Source organism: Trichosurus vulpecula, chromosome 4 (genome assembly GCF_011100635.1).
Source record: "Trichosurus vulpecula isolate mTriVul1 chromosome 4, mTriVul1.pri, whole genome shotgun sequence".
In the NCBI taxonomy this organism is placed as follows: Eukaryota; Metazoa; Chordata; class Mammalia; order Diprotodontia; family Phalangeridae; genus Trichosurus; species Trichosurus vulpecula.
This window is the reverse complement of record NC_050576.1, coordinates 366,978,454-366,997,380: the sequence shown is the minus strand read 5'-3', so window position 1 is coordinate 366,997,380 and position 18,927 is coordinate 366,978,454. Positions and strand designations below refer to the sequence as shown.

The 18,927-nt window shown below is 38.8% G+C and overlaps 1 protein-coding gene across 1 annotated transcript in view; it reads left to right on the top strand.

Moving 5' to 3' along the window:
• The window catches only part of UGGT2 (UDP-glucose glycoprotein glucosyltransferase 2), a 256,148-nt gene that overhangs the window by 227,827 nt on the left and 9,394 nt on the right, over positions 1 to 18,927 (top strand). The window contains exons 37-38 of the mRNA XM_036755774.1: positions 1,873 to 1,989; positions 17,925 to 18,072. Coding sequence (XP_036611669.1) covers positions 1,873 to 1,989; positions 17,925 to 18,072 — 265 coding nt within the window. The remainder of the gene's footprint in view (positions 1 to 1,872; positions 1,990 to 17,924; positions 18,073 to 18,927) is intronic.

Genomic DNA, 18,927 nt, shown 5'->3' with positions numbered 1-18,927 from the left:
TAGTGACTTTGTGAGAAATCAAGATATTATAAAACAGAACCAAAGGAATAAAAAAGTGGAAGACAATGTGAAATATCTCATTGGAAAAACCACTGACCTGGAAAATAGATCCAGGAGAGATAATTTAAAAATTATTGGACTACCTGAAAGCCATGATCAAAAAAAGAGCCTAGATATCATCTTTCAAGAAATTATCAAGGAGAACTGCCCTGTTATTCTAGAGCCACAGGGTAAAATAGAAATTGAAAGAATCCACAGATCACCTCCTCAAAAAGATCCCAAAAAGAAAACTCCTAGGAATATTGTCACCAAATTCCAGAGCTCCCAGGTCAAGGAGAAAATACTGCAAGCAGCCAGAAAGAAACAATTTGAGTATTGTGGAAAAACAATCAGGATAATACAGGATCGAACAGCTTCCACATTAAGGGACCGAAGGGCTTGGAATATGATATTCCGGAGGTCAATGGAGCTAGGATTAAAACCAAGAATCACCTACCCAGCAAAACTGAGTATCATGCTCCAAGGCAAAATATGGATTTTCAATAAAATAGAGGCCTTTCAAGCTTTCTCAGTGAAAAGACCAGAGCTGAATAGAAAATTTGACTTTCAAACACAAGAATCAAGAGAAGCATGAAAAGGTAAACAAGAAAGAGAAATCATAAGGGACCTACTAAAGCTGAACTGTTTTGTTTACATTCCTACTTGGAAAGATGATGTGTATGATTCATGAGACCTCAATATCATAGTAGCTGAAAGAAATATGCATATATACATATATATACATGTGTGTGTCTATGTACGTATATATGTAGGTGTATACATATATAGACAAAAGGCACAGGGTGAGTTGAATATGAAGGGATGATATCTAAAAAAATAAAATCAAATTAAGGGGAAAAGAGAGTAATATATTGAGAGAGGGAGAAAGGGAGAGATAGAATGGGGTAAATTTCCTCACATAAAAGTGGCAAGAAAAGACAGTTCTATAGGAAGGGAAGAGGGGGTAGGTGAGGAGGAATGAGTAAATCTTGCTGTCATCAGATTTGACTTGAGGAGGGAATACCATACACTCTCAATTGGGTATCTTACCCCACAGGAAAGAAGGAGGAAGAAGATAAAAAGGGGGGATGATAGAAGGGAGGGCAGATAGGGGGAGGAGGTAATACTTTCAAAAAGGGACAGGGTCAAGAGAGAAAATTCAATAAATGGGAATAGGTTAGGAAGGAGCAAAACATAGTTAATCTTTCACAACATGAGTATTGTGGAAGGGTTTTACATAATGATACGCATGTGGCCTATGTTGAATTGCTTACCTTCTTAGGGAGGGTGGGTGGGGAGGGAATAGAGGAGAGAATTTGGAACTCAGAGTTTTAAAAACAGACATTCAAAAACAAAAAAAAAAAAAACATTTTTGCATGCAACTAGGAAATAAGATACACAGGCAATGGGGTGTAGAAATTTATCTTGCCCTACAAGAGAAGAAGGGAAAGGGAGATGGGAGGGGAGTGGGGTGACAGATGGGAGGGCTGACTGGGGAATGGTGCAACCAGAATATATGCCATCTTGGAGTGGGCGGGAGGGTAGAAATGGGGAGAAAATTCATAATTCAAACTCTTGTGAAAATCAATGCTGAAAACTAAATATATTAAATTAAATAAAAATGAAAAAAAATTAGGTGGAAAAGGAAATGGCAAACCATGCTAGTATCTTTGCCAAGAAAACCCCAAATGGGGTCACAAAGAGTCTGACACAGCTGCAAAGTGACTGAATGACAACAAAATATACTATCTTTTTTACTTCATTCTACTGCTTTGTATGACTATATATATTTTGGTATTGTATCTCTAAGTTTACATCTGATTTTTTTTACAGGACCTACCCAATAATATGATTCACCAGGTTGCCATTAAGTCTCTTCCTCAGGAGTGGCTGTGGTGTGAAACATGGTGTGATGATGAATCCAAAAAAAGGGCCAAAACAATTGATCTGGTAAGTTTATCTGTATCTCTCAGGACATACATACACATAGAAAATGTAGAAAAGAAAGAATCCTGGTCCTACTGAAAGACTGAGAGATAAGTCCCAGTAGAGCCCCTGCACTGCATTAGTGACCACAAAACAGCTAAGGGAAGGTTAGGCCTCAGAACCTTTATTTATTACAAAAGGTCCAGGAATTCCAATGCATATCAAGCATTGTCAATTTGATCCTGAGTTCTGACAAAATGTGCAGCAATGGATTTTTCAAATATATTTAGATGTTATTGTGATTAATAAAATATAAATGAAGTGTTCTGAATTTGTAGTAGTTTTGCCATTATCTATTTTCTCACTCAGTGGATAATATTAATATAACTACTACTTTCTAGGGGTCTGAAAAAACATTTTTTTTATTAAAAGATATCCTCATGCTTAAAGAGGTTTGTCTAGGGGAAGACCTTCAACAAGTTTGGCTCCTCTTCTATGTATAGTTTATGTGAATTAACCAGAATGAGAAGGCATAGATGGGTATTCTACACTGTTGAAGGTTATAAATGGAAATAGATAAATATTGGAAATTTGTATAGATTTTACAAATGGTACAGTACATCAGTTTTCTTGGATTTTTTTATTCATTAATCAATGTGATACGTTGATTTAAATCAGTAAGCATAAGAGGTATAATAGGAAAACATCATTAGCAACTAAGCGTAAATGTTCATGGAAATGGAACTCAGAATTAATTATTCTTGTTTAAGCCTATTCTAATAAGCCTATAGTATGAATTTTCCCAAGTGATGCCAGGTAACATAATTCCATCAATCTAGTTCATGTTTATTTCACTTTCTATTCTTTTGCTTTGATGAACTATTCTTTCAGTCAACCAATAATCATTTAATATATGCTTACTATGTGCCAAGAACTGTGCTAAGTATTAAGGGTACAATAAGAGGTGAAAGAATCCCTGCCCTCAAGGAGTTCACAGTCTAACAAGGGAGACAACATGAAAACATATATACAGGCAAGCTATATACAGGATAAATAGGAAATAACAGAGTAAAGGCATTAATATTGAGAGTGAGTAGGAAAGGCTTGCTGTAAAAGGTGGGATTTTAGCTGAGACCTAAAGGAAACCAATAGTTGGAGTTGATGAGGGAAAGTGTTCCATGCATGAGAGACAAGCAGAGAAAATTCCCAGAGCTGAGAGATCAGTACACAGAACAACAGGGAGGATATTGTCATTGGATTGAAGAGTATATGGAGTAAAGTAAGGTATAAGAAGACTGGAAAGGTAGGAGGGGTGTGGATTATAATGGGCTTTGAATGTCAAACAGGTTTATATTTGATTCTGAAAGCAACAGGGAGACTCTGGAGCTTAATGAATAGGAGGCATGACATGGTTAGGCTCATGTTTTAGAAAAATCACTTTAGTAGTTGAGTATAGGGTGGCATGGAGTGGGGAGGCAGGGAGACCCTGTATCAGTAAGGCAATAATAACAATGTAGATGATAATTGTCAAAATGCCTATGTAGTTCTGTATCGCAAGGTATACTAGACTCTCCACACCGAAGGCAAAAGAAGCAAACCGTTTTTTCAGACCATATCCCACAAGCCATTTATCCAATCTATCAGAGCAGTAAAATATTCAATACAAAATATCACAACATGGAGCCTTGACATCCCAAAACCTCTCTGGCCCCCTGCTCGGGTCTTCCCCAAACACAGACTCACAGTACAACTAAGTCAGCCTGTTCAGCTCTAACAATCACGAGGGTGGCCATTAGCACCATTAGCAGCCATAACTGCTACTGCTCTCTCTCTCTCTCTCTCTCTCTCTCTCTCTCTCTTTCTCTCTCGGCATTTCCTGTGACATAACTTCCTTTTTCCTGTCAGGAAGCTCCTGCTACCACATGTGACTTAGGCTTCCTATGACAGAAGCAGGTGGCATGGCCTATTAATGGGTGGGAAAGATCTTCAAATCTAAATTCCTACTATACTAGGCCCCAAGATCTTCCATATCCATTACATAGGGCAACGTGAATTCAACAGAATTTTACACAACAAAATAACAGGGATAATACAAGATAAGCATGTAAAACAATGTCATCATTCCCCCCATGATGAATGGGGCTCAAAATCTTGGGGTAAGGGGTGAAGGTCTCATCCTCCAAAGCTTCTTCCTGCCGAAATTGGATGTAGAGCTGCCCTGCCCCAAGAGATTAAGAGTCCTATTCCAGAGGTCAGTTCTTTAACAAGCTGGCTTCTGGAACCCAGTTGACGCCAGGTCCAGGGATGACACATCACAGTTGTGGACAGGTCCAGAGGTGACATCTGAACACATCAGAGGGTGAGATCTGGCTTAAGCAATCAGACATCTGCAGGTGAATGATACTAAGCCTGCAGGAAACAAATCTCACAAAGAAATCTAATAGGCAAAAATCCAAAAAGAAACAAAGTGACTGTCATAGACTCATTCACAATAAAATACATGAGTCAAGGGTACAATTTCACAATTATTTTCTCCTGGGTAGACCACTGTTACAGTATTGTCTTTCCCATGTGCTATAATTTCTGCAGCCTTTGGAACATGGCCCAGCTTCCCTTTTACCCATACTTTAGCTCCCAATTTTATTCTATCAGTAGAACCAAATCTTTCCTTTCACCTGATAGTTATTTTGGAAGGAGGGTCAGTTTTCACAAGAGGTATTCTTTCAAAAGGAATAATAATAATAATAATCTATCATTTTTACACAACTGTATAGGTTCTTCACCCAAATTCTGGAGTGTCATCAAAATTTCTCTTTAATAACTAGAATCTATCCCTCCAGCCAATACATGTATTCCTTGAGCTGCTAATCCTGGTTTAGGTAATATTTGTCCACAATGATTCTTAGGGATTCTCATACATATCCCAGTAGAAATTTTTCTTATCTATTTTCTATCAAACCAAAAGTTCTCTAAACAATGTAAATCATATCCTGCCAAACCAGGTATTCCTGGATACAGTGGGACATCTTCCCTCACAGTCCAACACGCAATATTTTGGATCTTATTTGTGTGCTGTTTTCTAATTTGCAGATTTGGGGTCATCATTCTGGGTACAGGTGTATTTCCTCCTAATGGTCTATCGTTCAAATTACATGAAGCAGTAAACAAATTATCCTTCCAATGTTGATTAGAATTATTAGAACTTAACTTTCTTAACTGTTATTTCAACAATCCATTCCTTCTTTCTATCAACCCAGATGCTTGTGGATAATATGGAATATGATATATTCACTCTATATTGTTTAATACACAATTTCTCTTCATCTCATTACCTTTGAAATGTGACCCATTGTCACTTTGGATCTGCATTGGGGTTCCATAATATAGACTTATAATATCTAGAGTTTTACAAGTGTTTTTCTGGGTTGCATTCTTATAAGGATAAGCTACTAGGTGTCAACACAAGTACACATAAATTTGCATCCTTTGTCTTGGGGTAGTGGTCCAATATAATCTGTCTGCCAAATCTGGGCTGGAACTTTTCCCCTTGCTATTTCTCCAGTTACTACCCAAGGAACAGTTCACTCCTTTTCCAGTTGACATATATGACATTCCTCTGTTACTTGCTTCAACAATGAATAAGAGATACTAATACCTTAATCTCGTGCCCACCAATGTGTGGCCGGCTGTTTGGTGAACCCATTTTGCTAGTACTGGATCATCAGCTGGTGTCAAAGTAGGGACAATATGTACAGTAGCAATCTTTGCTAGTCGATCAGCATGTGCATTGTACTCACATTCAGGCATAGTGAGGGGCACATGAGCATCTACATGAGAAACTGACAAATTAGTAACCAAAGACATGTCCCATATATCTTCCCATAGTTCTTTGCCCCAAACTCATTTACCCTGATTTTCCCAATTTTGATTTTTCCACATTGGCATCCATGTAGCTAACCAATTAGCTACTGCCCACGAATCAGTGAATATATGACACTGTCCTCCTTTCTCTGTTTTCATAGCTTGATGTACTGCCATAAGTTCAGCATATTGACTACTTCCACCTATCCCAGTACTTTCCAAAGTTCTCTTAGTACATGAGTTATAGGCTACTTCTTTCCAATGTCTTTTATGGCCCAAATATTTTGCTGTCCCATCAGTAAACCATGCATGTTTCTTCTGTTCTTCCCATTTTACCAAGGATTGTACCAACTGTTGCCTTGGTTCAGGGGATTTATCATTTCCATCAGTGTTGATGCTCACGATGGATTCATGTAGAACAGAAACTCCACTTTTGTCTGTTTTCAATCTATTCTGAATATGCCATTTCCATTTAATTATTCTAGCCTCTTGTGCATGTCCGATTCTGTGAGATGCTGGGGTACTCATTAACCAAATCATAATCAGGATTCCAGGCCTCAATATCACTTTATGTCCCAGAGTCAGTTGTTCAGTCTCTACCAAAGCCCAATATGCAGCTAGCAACTGCTTTTCAAAAGGTGTATATTGTAATGCAGATGAAGTTAGTTTCCTTGACCAAAATCCTAAGGGTACATTTCCGCTTTGTTGTTTCTGCCATAAACTCCAATTCACATAGTCATCCTGTACAGTCACTTGTAACTCCACTAGTCCACTTTGCATAGGCCATAAATCCAGAGCCAATTATATAACAGCTTTAGCTTCTTCAAAAGCTTTACTCTGTTCAAGTCCCCAATCAAATTCATATTTTTTCCTGGTAGCTTTATATAAGGGTTTCAAAATCTGTCCAAGATGTCCAATGTGGTGCCTCCAATATCCAAACAGTCCTATGAACTTTTGTGACTCCTTCTTGGTGGGTATAGGAAAATCTTGAATCTTCTGTCAAGCTTGTGGGAGAATTTCTCACAGTCCTTTATTCCATTGTATGCCCAAAAACTTTACAGTTTGAGCTGGTCCTTGAATCTTTGCAGGGTTAATTTCCCATCATTTCCTTTTCATACGTTCAATTGAAAGTATCAAACTCTTCTCCACTTCTTTTACATTTTCTCCCTGTATCATAATATCATCTATGTAGTGGGTAAGCTGTATACCAGGTTACTTCAATTCATCCAAATGTTCAGCCACAATCCTATGACAAATAGTTGGGCTATGCAGATATCCTTATGGCAATCAGGTAAAAGTATATTGTCAGCCCTGTCACATGAAAGCAAACTGGGCCATTGTTTGGAGTCTATTGGGACCATAAAGAAAGCATTGGCCAACTCAATAACTGCATACCAAGACCCATCATATTTCTGGAGCCTTTCTATTAAGGTAATAGTATCTGGAATAGCAGCATACAAGTGTGGAGTTTATTCAATTGTCTATGGTCCACTGTCATTCTCCACATTCCATCTGACTTTCATACCAGTCATACAGGATTGTTCCATTGAGTGGTTGTAGGGACTAACATTCCTGCATATTCCTTTATAGTACTGACAGTTTCATCTTGCCCACCAGGCACATGATATTGCTTCAAAGTAATTACTTTAGAAGGTTCAGGTAAGGTGATTGGGTTCATCTTTACCCACTAAAACTGTATTAATTCCTATCTTCCTTACTGTAGATTAATATCTCCCCTCAGGCAAATTTAGAGTCATGCCTTTCAATATATCCATTCCAATGATGTATTCAGGAATGGGTACAATGACCACAGTATATTCTTTCTTAGGCAATTGTCCAATTTTCATCATCAGTTTGACTTGTTTGGCTGATATTTCAGCCCCTGCTAGTCCTGAGATGATAATAGGAGTTCCATGCTTAAATTTGTCAGAATTTCCATAAATCAAGCTGGCCTCTGCCCCAGTGTCTATCAATGCCCTAGTTACAGTATTTGATCCATTCTTCCAATATATAGTGAAATTAACATGGGGTCTGTAATCCTGTCTGTGCGTTTCTTTAATCTGAGTTGGGGCTCGGCCTATTCCCTAGTCTCCTTGAAGGTGTGACTCACTTGGATACAAGGGTTCACGATCTGTAGGATTTGTAGGGGCAGTTCTTACTTCTCTATTCCATCTGCTATTAAGCCCCTTATCTCAGTACATTTTGCATAACTCATCAGTCAGAATACCATCTATTCTTCTAAAACCTACCTCTGCTTTCAATAGAGCAGTAAACATTTCTTTTGTTGTCACTCCACTCCAATGCTGAATCCACTGGCTATGTACCCTTCTCTCCCAAGGAAATCTATTATTTCCCCAGTCTCCTCAGTCATTTAACTGTGAAATCTTATCTAGCACCTCTGAAAGAGGGTTCCCTACTTCTACAATCAGCAGAGTCAGAATTACATGTTTATAAGTGAGGGGTGCCATTTTAACTATCAAATTCCTATGAGAGATTCCCAAGGGAGTTTCATAATAAACTTTGGCATTCCCTAACATAATAGCAGTCTTCATTACCTCCTCCTTTAACTTTCTTGTACAGTCCCTAATTGAATACCAGCGTCTGTCTGCAGTAGGCCACATAGTATCAGTAGGATATTCTCTTTTTTAGCCTGTCCCAGCCAAAGCCAACAAATTGGTTGTTTGGTTATCTCCTTGCAAATTATAATCCCTAAAAGCTTGATGTACAAAAGATTTCTGACTAATATTTATGAATCTCATACAGTCCACAGCATCCACAGACACTCCTGTAGCACCTTCATCAATGATTCTCACCATCCAAAATATTAATGGTTCTCCCATTCTCTGGGTGAACCTACTCAAGATATCTGTGATTTCCTGCTATGTAAAAATCTTCCCAAATCTCCCTAAATAAGAGTATTATGATCTTGTGTTTCCTGCCTTCTTGGCTGTATGGGGCACATTTTTCTTTGAGAAATCTGGTGTGATACTATAACACTCAGTGGTGGCTCAGAAGTAGCATTATGCCACAAAGTATCACCTCATGCCTCAGCTTCTGACATTGTATCCTCCTGTCTAGATTCTCTCCCTCTGTTACCATGGTAACCAGACTGCCTGCTAGACTCAACCTTGGCTGAACTGAGGTGCACTCTTGATCTTGTTGGCTCCCTCTGCCTTCTAGCTGAATTTACAAGCCTAGCAGGATCCTATTGTTCTACCAGCTGAGATTCTCCATCTTGCTACGGTATAGAAGAAGCACTTTCACTTGAATCATCAGACTGTTCATCAACTGTCTGAGTCTGAGATCTACCGATAGGCTATGAGTAAAATCCAGCCTCTTCTAGAGATTGTTGTTAGCACTTCTGTTCCTGGCTCAACAGTAACTTCTCTAAAACATAGCTCCAGATCTCTAGGTCCTCCACTACGTAGCCTCTGCTTTGAGTCTTCACAGAGACCAGTGTCCTTAGAGCATTCCTTTACTAGGGAACAATAAGTTACATCCTCCCATCCTGGGACAACCATTTCTTCCTCTAAAGCCCTTCTACCTCTAAAGAGAGATTGTATACCTTGCGGTCCCATCCTCACCGCCAAGTAATGTATCAGTAAGGTAATAATAACAATGTAGATGATAATTGTCAAAATGCTTTATGTAGTTCTGTATCGCAAAGTATATGACACCCTCCACATAGAAGGCAGAAGAAGCAAACCATTTATTCAGACACCAGAGAACCAAATCCCACAAGCCATTTATCTAATCTATCAGAGCAGTAAAACATTCAATATACAATATCACAAAATGGAGCCTCACCATCCCAAGACCTCTCCAACCCCCTGCTGGGGTCTTCCCCAAACACAAACTCACAGTACAGCTAAGTCAGCCTGTGGCCATTAGCAACCATAACTGCTTTCTCTCTCTCTCTCTCTCTCTCTCTCTCTCTCTCTCTCTCTCTCTCTCTCTCAGCATTTCCTATGGCATAATTGCCTTTTTCCTGTCAGGAAGCTCCTCCCACCACATGTGACTTGGGCTTCCTGTGATGTAAGCAAGTCACATAGCCTATTAGTGGGTGGGAAAGATCTTCAAATCTAAATTGCTACTACACACCCACAGCAGGCTATTGCAATAATCAAGGCATGAGCTGATGAGGGCCTGCACTAGAGTGGTGGCAGCATGAGAAGAGAGAAGGGGGCATATTAGAGAGATGTTGTAAAGATAAAATCAACAGGTTTTGGCAATGGATTGGATATAGGGGAAAGGGGAAAGTGAGAAGTCAAGGATGATTCTTAGGTTACAATCCTGAAGGGAGGGAGGATGGTGTTGCCCTCCGCATAATAGCAAAGACAGATTTTAGAGGGAAAGATAATGAGTTCCGTTCTGGGTATGTTGAGTTTAAGATGTCCACCGGACATCCAACTTGAGATGTCTGAAAAGTAATTGGAGATGCAAGATTGGAGGTCAGCAGAGAAGTTAAAAGATAGGTAGATTTGAAAATCATCAGCATAGAGAAGATATTTAAATCCATAGAAGCTGATGAGATCACCAAGTGAAGTTATATAGAGGGAAAAGAGAAGATAGGCCAGCACATAACTCTGAGGGACAGCCACAGTTATTGGATTTGGCAATTAAGAGATTACTGGTAACTTTGAAGAGAGCAGTTTCAGGGGAAATATTATATTGGAAGTGATTAAGGAGAGCAAGAAGAAAGTGGAGGGTCATATTGTAGATGGCCTTTTAGAGGAGTTTAGCTGAAGTAGCAGAAAAGATAAGGATAGTTAGGAGTTGTGGAAGGATCAAGTGAGGATTTTTTTAGTATGGAGATGATGAGGGCCTATTTGTAGATGGTAAGGAATGAGACAGTAAATAGGGAGAGGTTAAAAATAAGATATAGAGAGGGGGCGACAGAAGAGGCAATCTGTTGAAAGAGAAAGGATGGAATGGGATTACATGAGTCATCATGTGAAACAGGGTGAAGGAATTTATCCACAGCATTCAGAACTTCTCCATTTGCTGTAACTGATGGTTCCACATATGGATGGTGTGGTAGTAGCTGATGGAGTACTTGTGTTAATTGTTAGGCCAAAATTAGCGTAAGCAGCAGAGAAGTGATCCATATTTTGTTGCATCTCAGCTTCAGAGACTGCACTGAGTGCACAATAATTGGCAAACAGAAAACTGTGCACCAACACTTCCTTCATTTTGGTCTTGACTTGTAGCCTTTTCAAGTTGAAGAATTTACCATCAACGCGGTAGCTGACTTTGATACTGTTCATCCTCACTGAAAGCAGTCAATAGAATGGCTGAAAACATCATGCTAAAAAGCATGGGAGCAAGCACACAGCCTTGTTTCACTCCATTGATGACTAGGAAGGCATGAGAGCATTTTCCATTATCTAGAACCCAGGCAAGCATGCCATCATGAAGTGAACGTACAATGCTGATTAACTTCTCCGGGCAACCAAATTTTGACATAATTTTCCATAAGCCCTTATGACTAACAGTATCAAAGGCATTGGTCAGATCTACAAAACATTGTATACAGACCTCTCTTCTGCTCCTGGCTTTTTTCCCGGAGTTGTCAGGCGGCAAACACCATATCAAATGTTCCTCAGCCCTTTCTGAAGCCACACTGGCTCTCAGGTAGATGACAGTCTTCTAGGTGAAGGATGAGCCTATTAAGGAGGACTCTGGCAAGAATCTTGCCAGCAATGACCAACCTCCCCACCCCCATGATTGTCACAGGACAATCTATTTCCTTTATGTTTATGTAGAGGGACAATGGAGGCATCCTTGAACTCCTGGGGGATAACCTCCTCTTGCCATATAACCTGGAAAATTTCAATCAGCTTTTGTATGAGCAATGGACCCCCTATCTTGTAAATCTCAGTTGGAATAGAATCAGCATCAGGTGCTTTGCAACAGCAAAGGAGCCTAATGCATTCAAAACCTCTTCTTCAGTTAGAGCTTCAACTAGGGAGGGATTGACTTCAACTTGAGATAAACGGTCAAGGGCCTCAGCATTGATTGATGATGGTCTGGTGAGAACACTATGGAAGTATTCAGCCCATCTTTCTAGGATCACATCCTTATCACTAATCAATGTGGCTCCATCAGCACTGAGTAGTTGAGATGCACCATGGGTCTTTGGCCCATAAATAGCCTTTGGGGCATCATAAAAGTACTTTGTATTATTACTATTAGCATAAAACTGAATTTCATCTGCCTCCTTACTGAGTCAAGAATCTTGCATCTCTCTAAGCTTTGCTTGTACTTTACTTCTGATGGAATTAAATGTTGCCTTCTCAGAGATGGTTGAACTATCCTGCTGGTAAACCCTCTGTTCTTATTTTTCATTTAGCAGCTTCTGAATTTCCCCATCATTTTCATCAAACCATTCTTGGTATTTGCAAGTGTTCTGATGCAGATGAGCAAATGCAGTGCTATATACCAAATCTCTGAAAGTTGTACATTCCTTTTCTGCTCCACTGTTGCCAACTGTGTGTTGGCTTAACTTTTCCTCTAAGTTGGCAACAAACTGTTCCGACTCAGAGAAGAGCTCTAATTTGTTGACATTAATTCTTCTAGTAGTCATTCTGCCTTGGGGCTGCTGCTTTTGTTGAATGCAAATACCTAGCTTGGAAAGGATAAGTCTATGATCAGTCCAGCACTCTGCACCACACATTGCTTTCATCATTCTCACATCCTGTCTATTTCTTCTCCTTACAATCACATAGTCTATTAAATGCCAATGTTTGCTGTGAGGGTGCATCCATGAAGTTTTATTTCATTTAGGTAAATGGAAGACAGATGAGAATGTCATGAGGTGCACAAATCTTCAGTAATAAGTGACCGTTGCTGTTGCTGTTTCCAACTCCATTCCTCCCTAGGACTCCCTTCCAAGCAAAGGAACAGATAGTGGCAGAAGGCATAGGAGTAATATGAGATGGGGTGCAGAGGAAGCTTGCAGCAAATGCCCTCAATTTTTCCTGTAAAATATGAAGCAAGGTTCTCAGATGAGAGAAGAGGAGGAAGGGGAGCCACAGTGATCTGAGGAGGGATGAAAAGGTTGGAAGAACCCTGTGGAGAGTGGGATAAGTGAACTGATGAGGGAGGTAGAACAGGATTGCCTAGCAGCAGTGAGGGCTCATTTTAGGTTATGTTTTATATATATATTTGGAATACACAGTGGACCTGGTTGCATGATTTTCTCCACCTTTGTTGAGTAGCAGGTATGTAGGAGTGAAATCAAAAAATGTTAGGAGTAGCCCAAGGCTGAGGCTTGGAAGGACATAATCAGTGATATGATGAGGGGGCTAAGGATTCAAGAAAGGAGGACAACATAGAGTTAAATTGGTTCACCATTGGTCAGGATGAGGAAAAGAGGAAAGAATAGCTAGTGCAGGGGAGATGGGCTGGGAGAGAATTGAGGGGTCAAAGGATTGAGGTCTTGGTGCAGATGAAGAGTATTTGTAAGGGATATTAAAGGGAGAGGTAAAAAATCTATAGCTTATGGTCAGATAAGGAAATTTCAGAATTTTTTAACCTGGAGGTGGTATATTTGTGGGTGATGGCAAGATCAAGGATATGACAATTTTTGTGAGTATCAGAGGTGGCATGGAGGAGTCGCTCCTAGGAGATAAGTAGGTTGAGGAACTGAGTTGTTAGGGTGCTTCAAGAGGAAGCTAGGGAGAGTCAATATATATGCTGAAGTCCTCTAGTATGAGAGCAGGAGTTGGGGAAGCACAGAAAAATTGTGAACTACATAGCAAACCAGTTAAATAGAGGGTTCTTTGCAGAGTTCTTGTGAACAGGTTTTCATTTTCACTACTCTTGGTCTAAAATAGTTCTAATTATTTTATAGATTTATTTTGCTCAATTCTCTAGAACATTTCTACCTGAACTTGTTCTTTCATAGCTGTATCAGGTATTATAGTTTTGAGTGCATTGAGAGGTGGCCTAGCATAGTAGACAGTGTACTAAACTCAGGAGGACTTGGGTTCAATACCACCTCAGGCACATACTAGCTTTATGTGACCCAAGGTAAATTGTTTAACCTCTGTAAACCTCAGTTCTTTATTGGTAAAATGGAGACAATCACAACTTCCCCCTCAAACAAAGGGTGGTGGTGAGGATCAAATGGGGCAACTCAGGTAAACCAATTTGCATATCTTCAAGCATTCTATAACTGTGAGCTATTATTATATCTCGGGAAGGCTAGAGAGAACCCTTTCACATCAATACTCTGTAGTGGCAAGCAAATTCATCTGGACCAACAAACTCTTAGACATAGTTCAGTGATGAGCATGACAAAATGTTCTTGGAAGATTTGCATAAATTTACCAAAGTTAAGTTAGCAGTTAGAGATAACATTGGGGAACAATGCACTGTTTAGAAGCGTCAGTAGCTAAATACAAGAAGATGGTTGGTTTATAGTAGAAGAGAGGAATTTAAAAGGAATCAAATGTGCTTTTATGAATTGGATCAATGATGTATGATTCATTATATGAAATGACAACCTTTTGGATTTCCCTTTGGAAGGAACAGTTAACAGAGAAGATAAGTGTTTTATTCTTGAAAGGAATCTTGATGAAGTAATGAGGGAAAGTAGAAAAGTACCCTGAAAATTTAGAATAATGAAGAATAAAATAACTGATAAAATTGAAAGCAAGGCAAAAGTTGTTTATAGAAGTGATGGTAATCTGGCTTACTGACAGGATCATTCAGATATTTCCACTGAACTTTTCCACCTCCAATACAGACTAAAATAAATATGAAAACTTTCAAGTTCTTTTAAATAGACACTTCATTACTTTTCTAATAGCTCCTTTGAATTAATGTAGATATGAAAAAGAATTAGAGGCATCTCTGAGCTTACAGAAAAATGTTTAAGCAAAGTAACTGTGAAGTGAATTCTGCAGACTGAATTTTGTTTCCCTACAATTTTCTTTCCACTATAAAATCGAAGGTTAGTTCCCCCAGGAAAAAAAAATTGAACTGATTGACTTGAAAATATCAGGCAAGGATAAAGGCTAGGGTTTGGCTGAGCCCATGAAATGCTTGTTATCAGTTATAATTTACTAGGAATGCTCACTTCAAATACAGCCATGGACATGAATGTCATTTTTAAAAGGTGACAACATGGAGAAAATGACAGGAAAATGTTGACTAATGTCCAAGAGGATGCAAGAAAGCCTTCTCAAAGTATATGAGATTTCCTTTTTGACCACTTAATATAAATAACATTATCCTAGATTTGAGAAGAGGCAGGTAGGTGACTCATTGGATAGAGTGCTGGGCCTGGCATCAGGAAGACTGAGTTCAAAATCCAGCCTCACGCACTTATTACCTGGGTGACCCTGGGAAAGTCATTTAAGAGGTTAACCTCTTTTAACCACTCTAGTATCTTTGCCAGGAAAACCCCATGGACAGTATGGCCCCACAGGGTTACAGAGAGTTGGACATGAGTGAACAACTGAACAACAGATTTGAGAGGATAATTTCAGAGACTGGAGAATTAAGCAGTTGCTCATATTCATTGTCCAGCATTAACAGCTAAGGATCTCTAAATGTTCATCTAAGATGATTGTGTTCCTAGCAGACCCCATTAAAAAGTGAAAGGAAAGCCCAAAGCATCATTTACATATCATCGTGCTGACTTTGCTGATGAGGTCTGGAGAGGAGTGTTGGAACATGACTGCCTCACATATCCATCAGGAGCCTGTGATGAGTCTTTATGGCTTGTCAGCTGCTATGTTTTAGAAGGCTGAGAGCAGCAGTTCTCAGAGTGGTCAGCTGCCCCAGGGACCTTCACAGCAGAGTGGATCTTTACTAAAGTGCATTTTGAGTCTGGTTTGCTGTTGCTTATATAAAGAGAAAGATCTGTCTGTGACATTACTTATAAGCAAGGTCCTGCTTCATGGTTCATCTTGAAGATTTGAGAGTACAAATACCTGTACGTGAGCTTGTGGAAAAGTCTTTTATGAAGACACTAGTTTGACAACTCAGCTTTGGCACACATTCAGTAGCCTCAAATGTTGTTGATTGTCATATTGCTTGAAAGCTTTCAATAGGTAGGAGGGGAAAACCTTTAAAATTGTTAATGTAAATATATTCTTTGTTTCCACAAAAAGTACATAAGAAATCCAAAGAACACATGCAAATAGGCTGTCCAGCCATTTAGTTTAAATTTGCTGATCTATAAAGAGGTAAAATAAGTGTTAGATCACCTGGAATCATAGAATATTTAGAACTTGAAGGGATTTTTTACAGATGATCTAGTCATACTCCCTTACTTCACAGAAGTAGAAACTGAAGTTTGGAGAAATAACATGATTAGTGGAAGATCACGTGCTAGTGGCATACTTTTTTTTAGTTGTACCATTAACTATTCAAATATCATTATTGCATATGGTTTTATCACATTAATTTCTGCATGCATTTTCTACATTTCATAAGGTGAATATATTTCACAACTCTGCATATATTTTCTGCTGTTACAAGCCTCTTCTTATAACAGAGATTTAAAAAGTAAAAGGGGGAAAAGGTTAAGTAAAACCAGTTAACAGATAAATTCAATATGATAACATAAGCAATATTCCATACCTATTGTTTTCCATCTCTGCAATGAAGGAAGATACATTTTCTCAACTCTTCTCCAGGGTCAAGCCTAGTCCTTACACAACATTCAGTTTCATAGCATTGTTTTTTTCTATTTACAATCTATTTACAAACAATTATGTATATTATTTTCCTGGCTCTGTTTACTGCACTCTACATTAGTCCGTATAAGTCTTACCATGGTCTTCTAAATTTTTCATATTCATCTTTTTTTCCCCAGCATTGTAATACTGCAGTACTCCGTGACTCTTTACATAGCTCAATTTGTTTAGCCATTTCTTAATCAAGAGGCACCTACCTTGTTCCCAATTTTTTTCCACCACAAAAAGTACCGTTGCATAGGGATTTTTAGAGTATTCAAAAGTCTTAGGTAAAAATAAATAAATATGTGTGTGTTTATAGTTGTTGTTGTTCAGTCATTTTTAGTCATATCTGACTCTTCATGACCCCTTTTGGGGTTTTCTTGGCAAAGATGCTGGAGTGGTTTGCCGTTTCCTTCTTTTGCAAATGTATCTTCTGGAGACTGATTTTTTTATATCCTTCTCCAACTGATCTTACAGACAAGGAAACTGAGGCAAATAGGGTTAAATGACTTGCCCAAGGTCACACAACTAGTAGTATCTGGAGCCAGACTTGAACTCAGGAAGATGAGTCTTCCTGACCAGGACCAGCACTGTATCCAATGAACCACCTAGTTGCCTACTTACATATGTGTGTATATACATGTGTGAATGCGTATCTATATATGAGACGTATATTAATATGTGTATGTGTGTATGTACTTTGCCAGATGAGTTCTCACTAACAGCATGATCACATTACCTAATTAGAACAGTTTGAGAAGGGTTAGACATTACTAAGGGTTACTGACAGTTCTGTCTCTAGAAAATAAAGTGTGCAGCCAGATGTTTAGACCCAGGAAAAGATATATGAATATTTACCAACATAGAGTCTGCTATATTCTTTTATGAAGTGGTGATATATTTGGAACTTTTGTCAAAACAGTTTGCATATTACGATTTGCCAAGTATTAGAACCATCTGCATTGCTTTAAACATTTTTTAAAATTCCATTTGAGCTAATAATGCTTAGAAGTCATTTAAAAGGAAATTAGATTATGTGTTTTCAACTAAAAGCAAAAACTGTTACAAGAGACCTTAGGGCCATTTGCACACTCCACTCATTTTACAAATGAAAAAACTGAGGTTCAGACAGGTTAAGACATATAGAGATTCAGAGCTGGGCTAGTGAATGGCAGAGCTGGAAGCCAGGTCTACTGACTCCTCTGCCTGTACTCCTCCTGCGTTGTACCTCCTCCCAACTTGATCAGGTCATATTTCATGTGATTGACATTCAATATGTCTGAATTTGGTAGGGTTCTGCTTTCAGATAAGCTATCATGGCTGCTCTTTTGTCACAGCAGGGCTACTGGGTTTTGTAGACGTATGTAGAGATTGATTTTTTGATATTTTTGTTTAAACTTTTAGTGCAATAATCCCAAAACCAAAGAACCTAAATTGAAAGCTGCTGTCCGGATTATCCCGGAATGGGGAGAGTATGACACTGAGATTCGAAATCTGTTAGAAGAGATTGCGATGGGAAAGAGAAACTCAAGTAAACCATCCTCCAAAAAGGGTGAGTGAACCACCTGTTTTATTATTAAGCCAAACACTGGATTATAGACATTTCTTTATGAGTGAATTAAGCAAATAGTTGGGTCATAACTCCTGCTTCAAGAGAGCCTATTGCTTAAAAAGAATGTCCTGGATTAGTAGATCAAGCTCCTTTAATTTAAAGCAAAGTCGTGGAAGGAATTGACATTCTACCCCTTTGTAGAGAGTCTCCTGATTTTTCATTTCTATAATGAAATCTTCATGCTCTTATAGTAAAGAAGCAGAGGTTTTTATTTTAAAATAAGCGTAAATCCCACATTATCCAACAAGGAAAATATTAATAAGCAAACTAACCTAAATCTTCACAGTTAACTATATATATTTTGGACATTGTTCCCTAAAGTGTGTTCTTCATTATTTTAGGCTTCCCTGTTAATTTCCATTTTCAGTGGACTGACTGTGAATTTGTTGGTAGAAATTGACCAATATAGTTTTGCACAAGAGAGAGAGGAGGAGGAGGAGGAAGAAGAAGAAGAAGAAGAAGAAGAAGAAGAAGAAGAAGAAGAAGAAGAAGAAGAAGAAGAAGAAGAAGAAGAAGAGGAAGAAGAGGAAGAAGAGGAAGAAGAGGAAGAAGAAGGAGGAGGAGGGGGAGGAGGGGGAGGAGGGGGAGGGAGAGAGGAAGAGGAAGAGGAAGAGGAAGAAGAAAGATATTTTTACTTGCCTTCTGTTTTTTTCTGCCAGAATAATATTTTTTGACCAGAAATGACAGAAGAAAAATGGTTAATATAGAGTTTATACCCTAGATCAGGGGTGGGGAACCTGTAGCCTTCTAGGTCCTTGTGTGTGGCCTTTTGACTGAGTCCAAGTTTTACAGAAC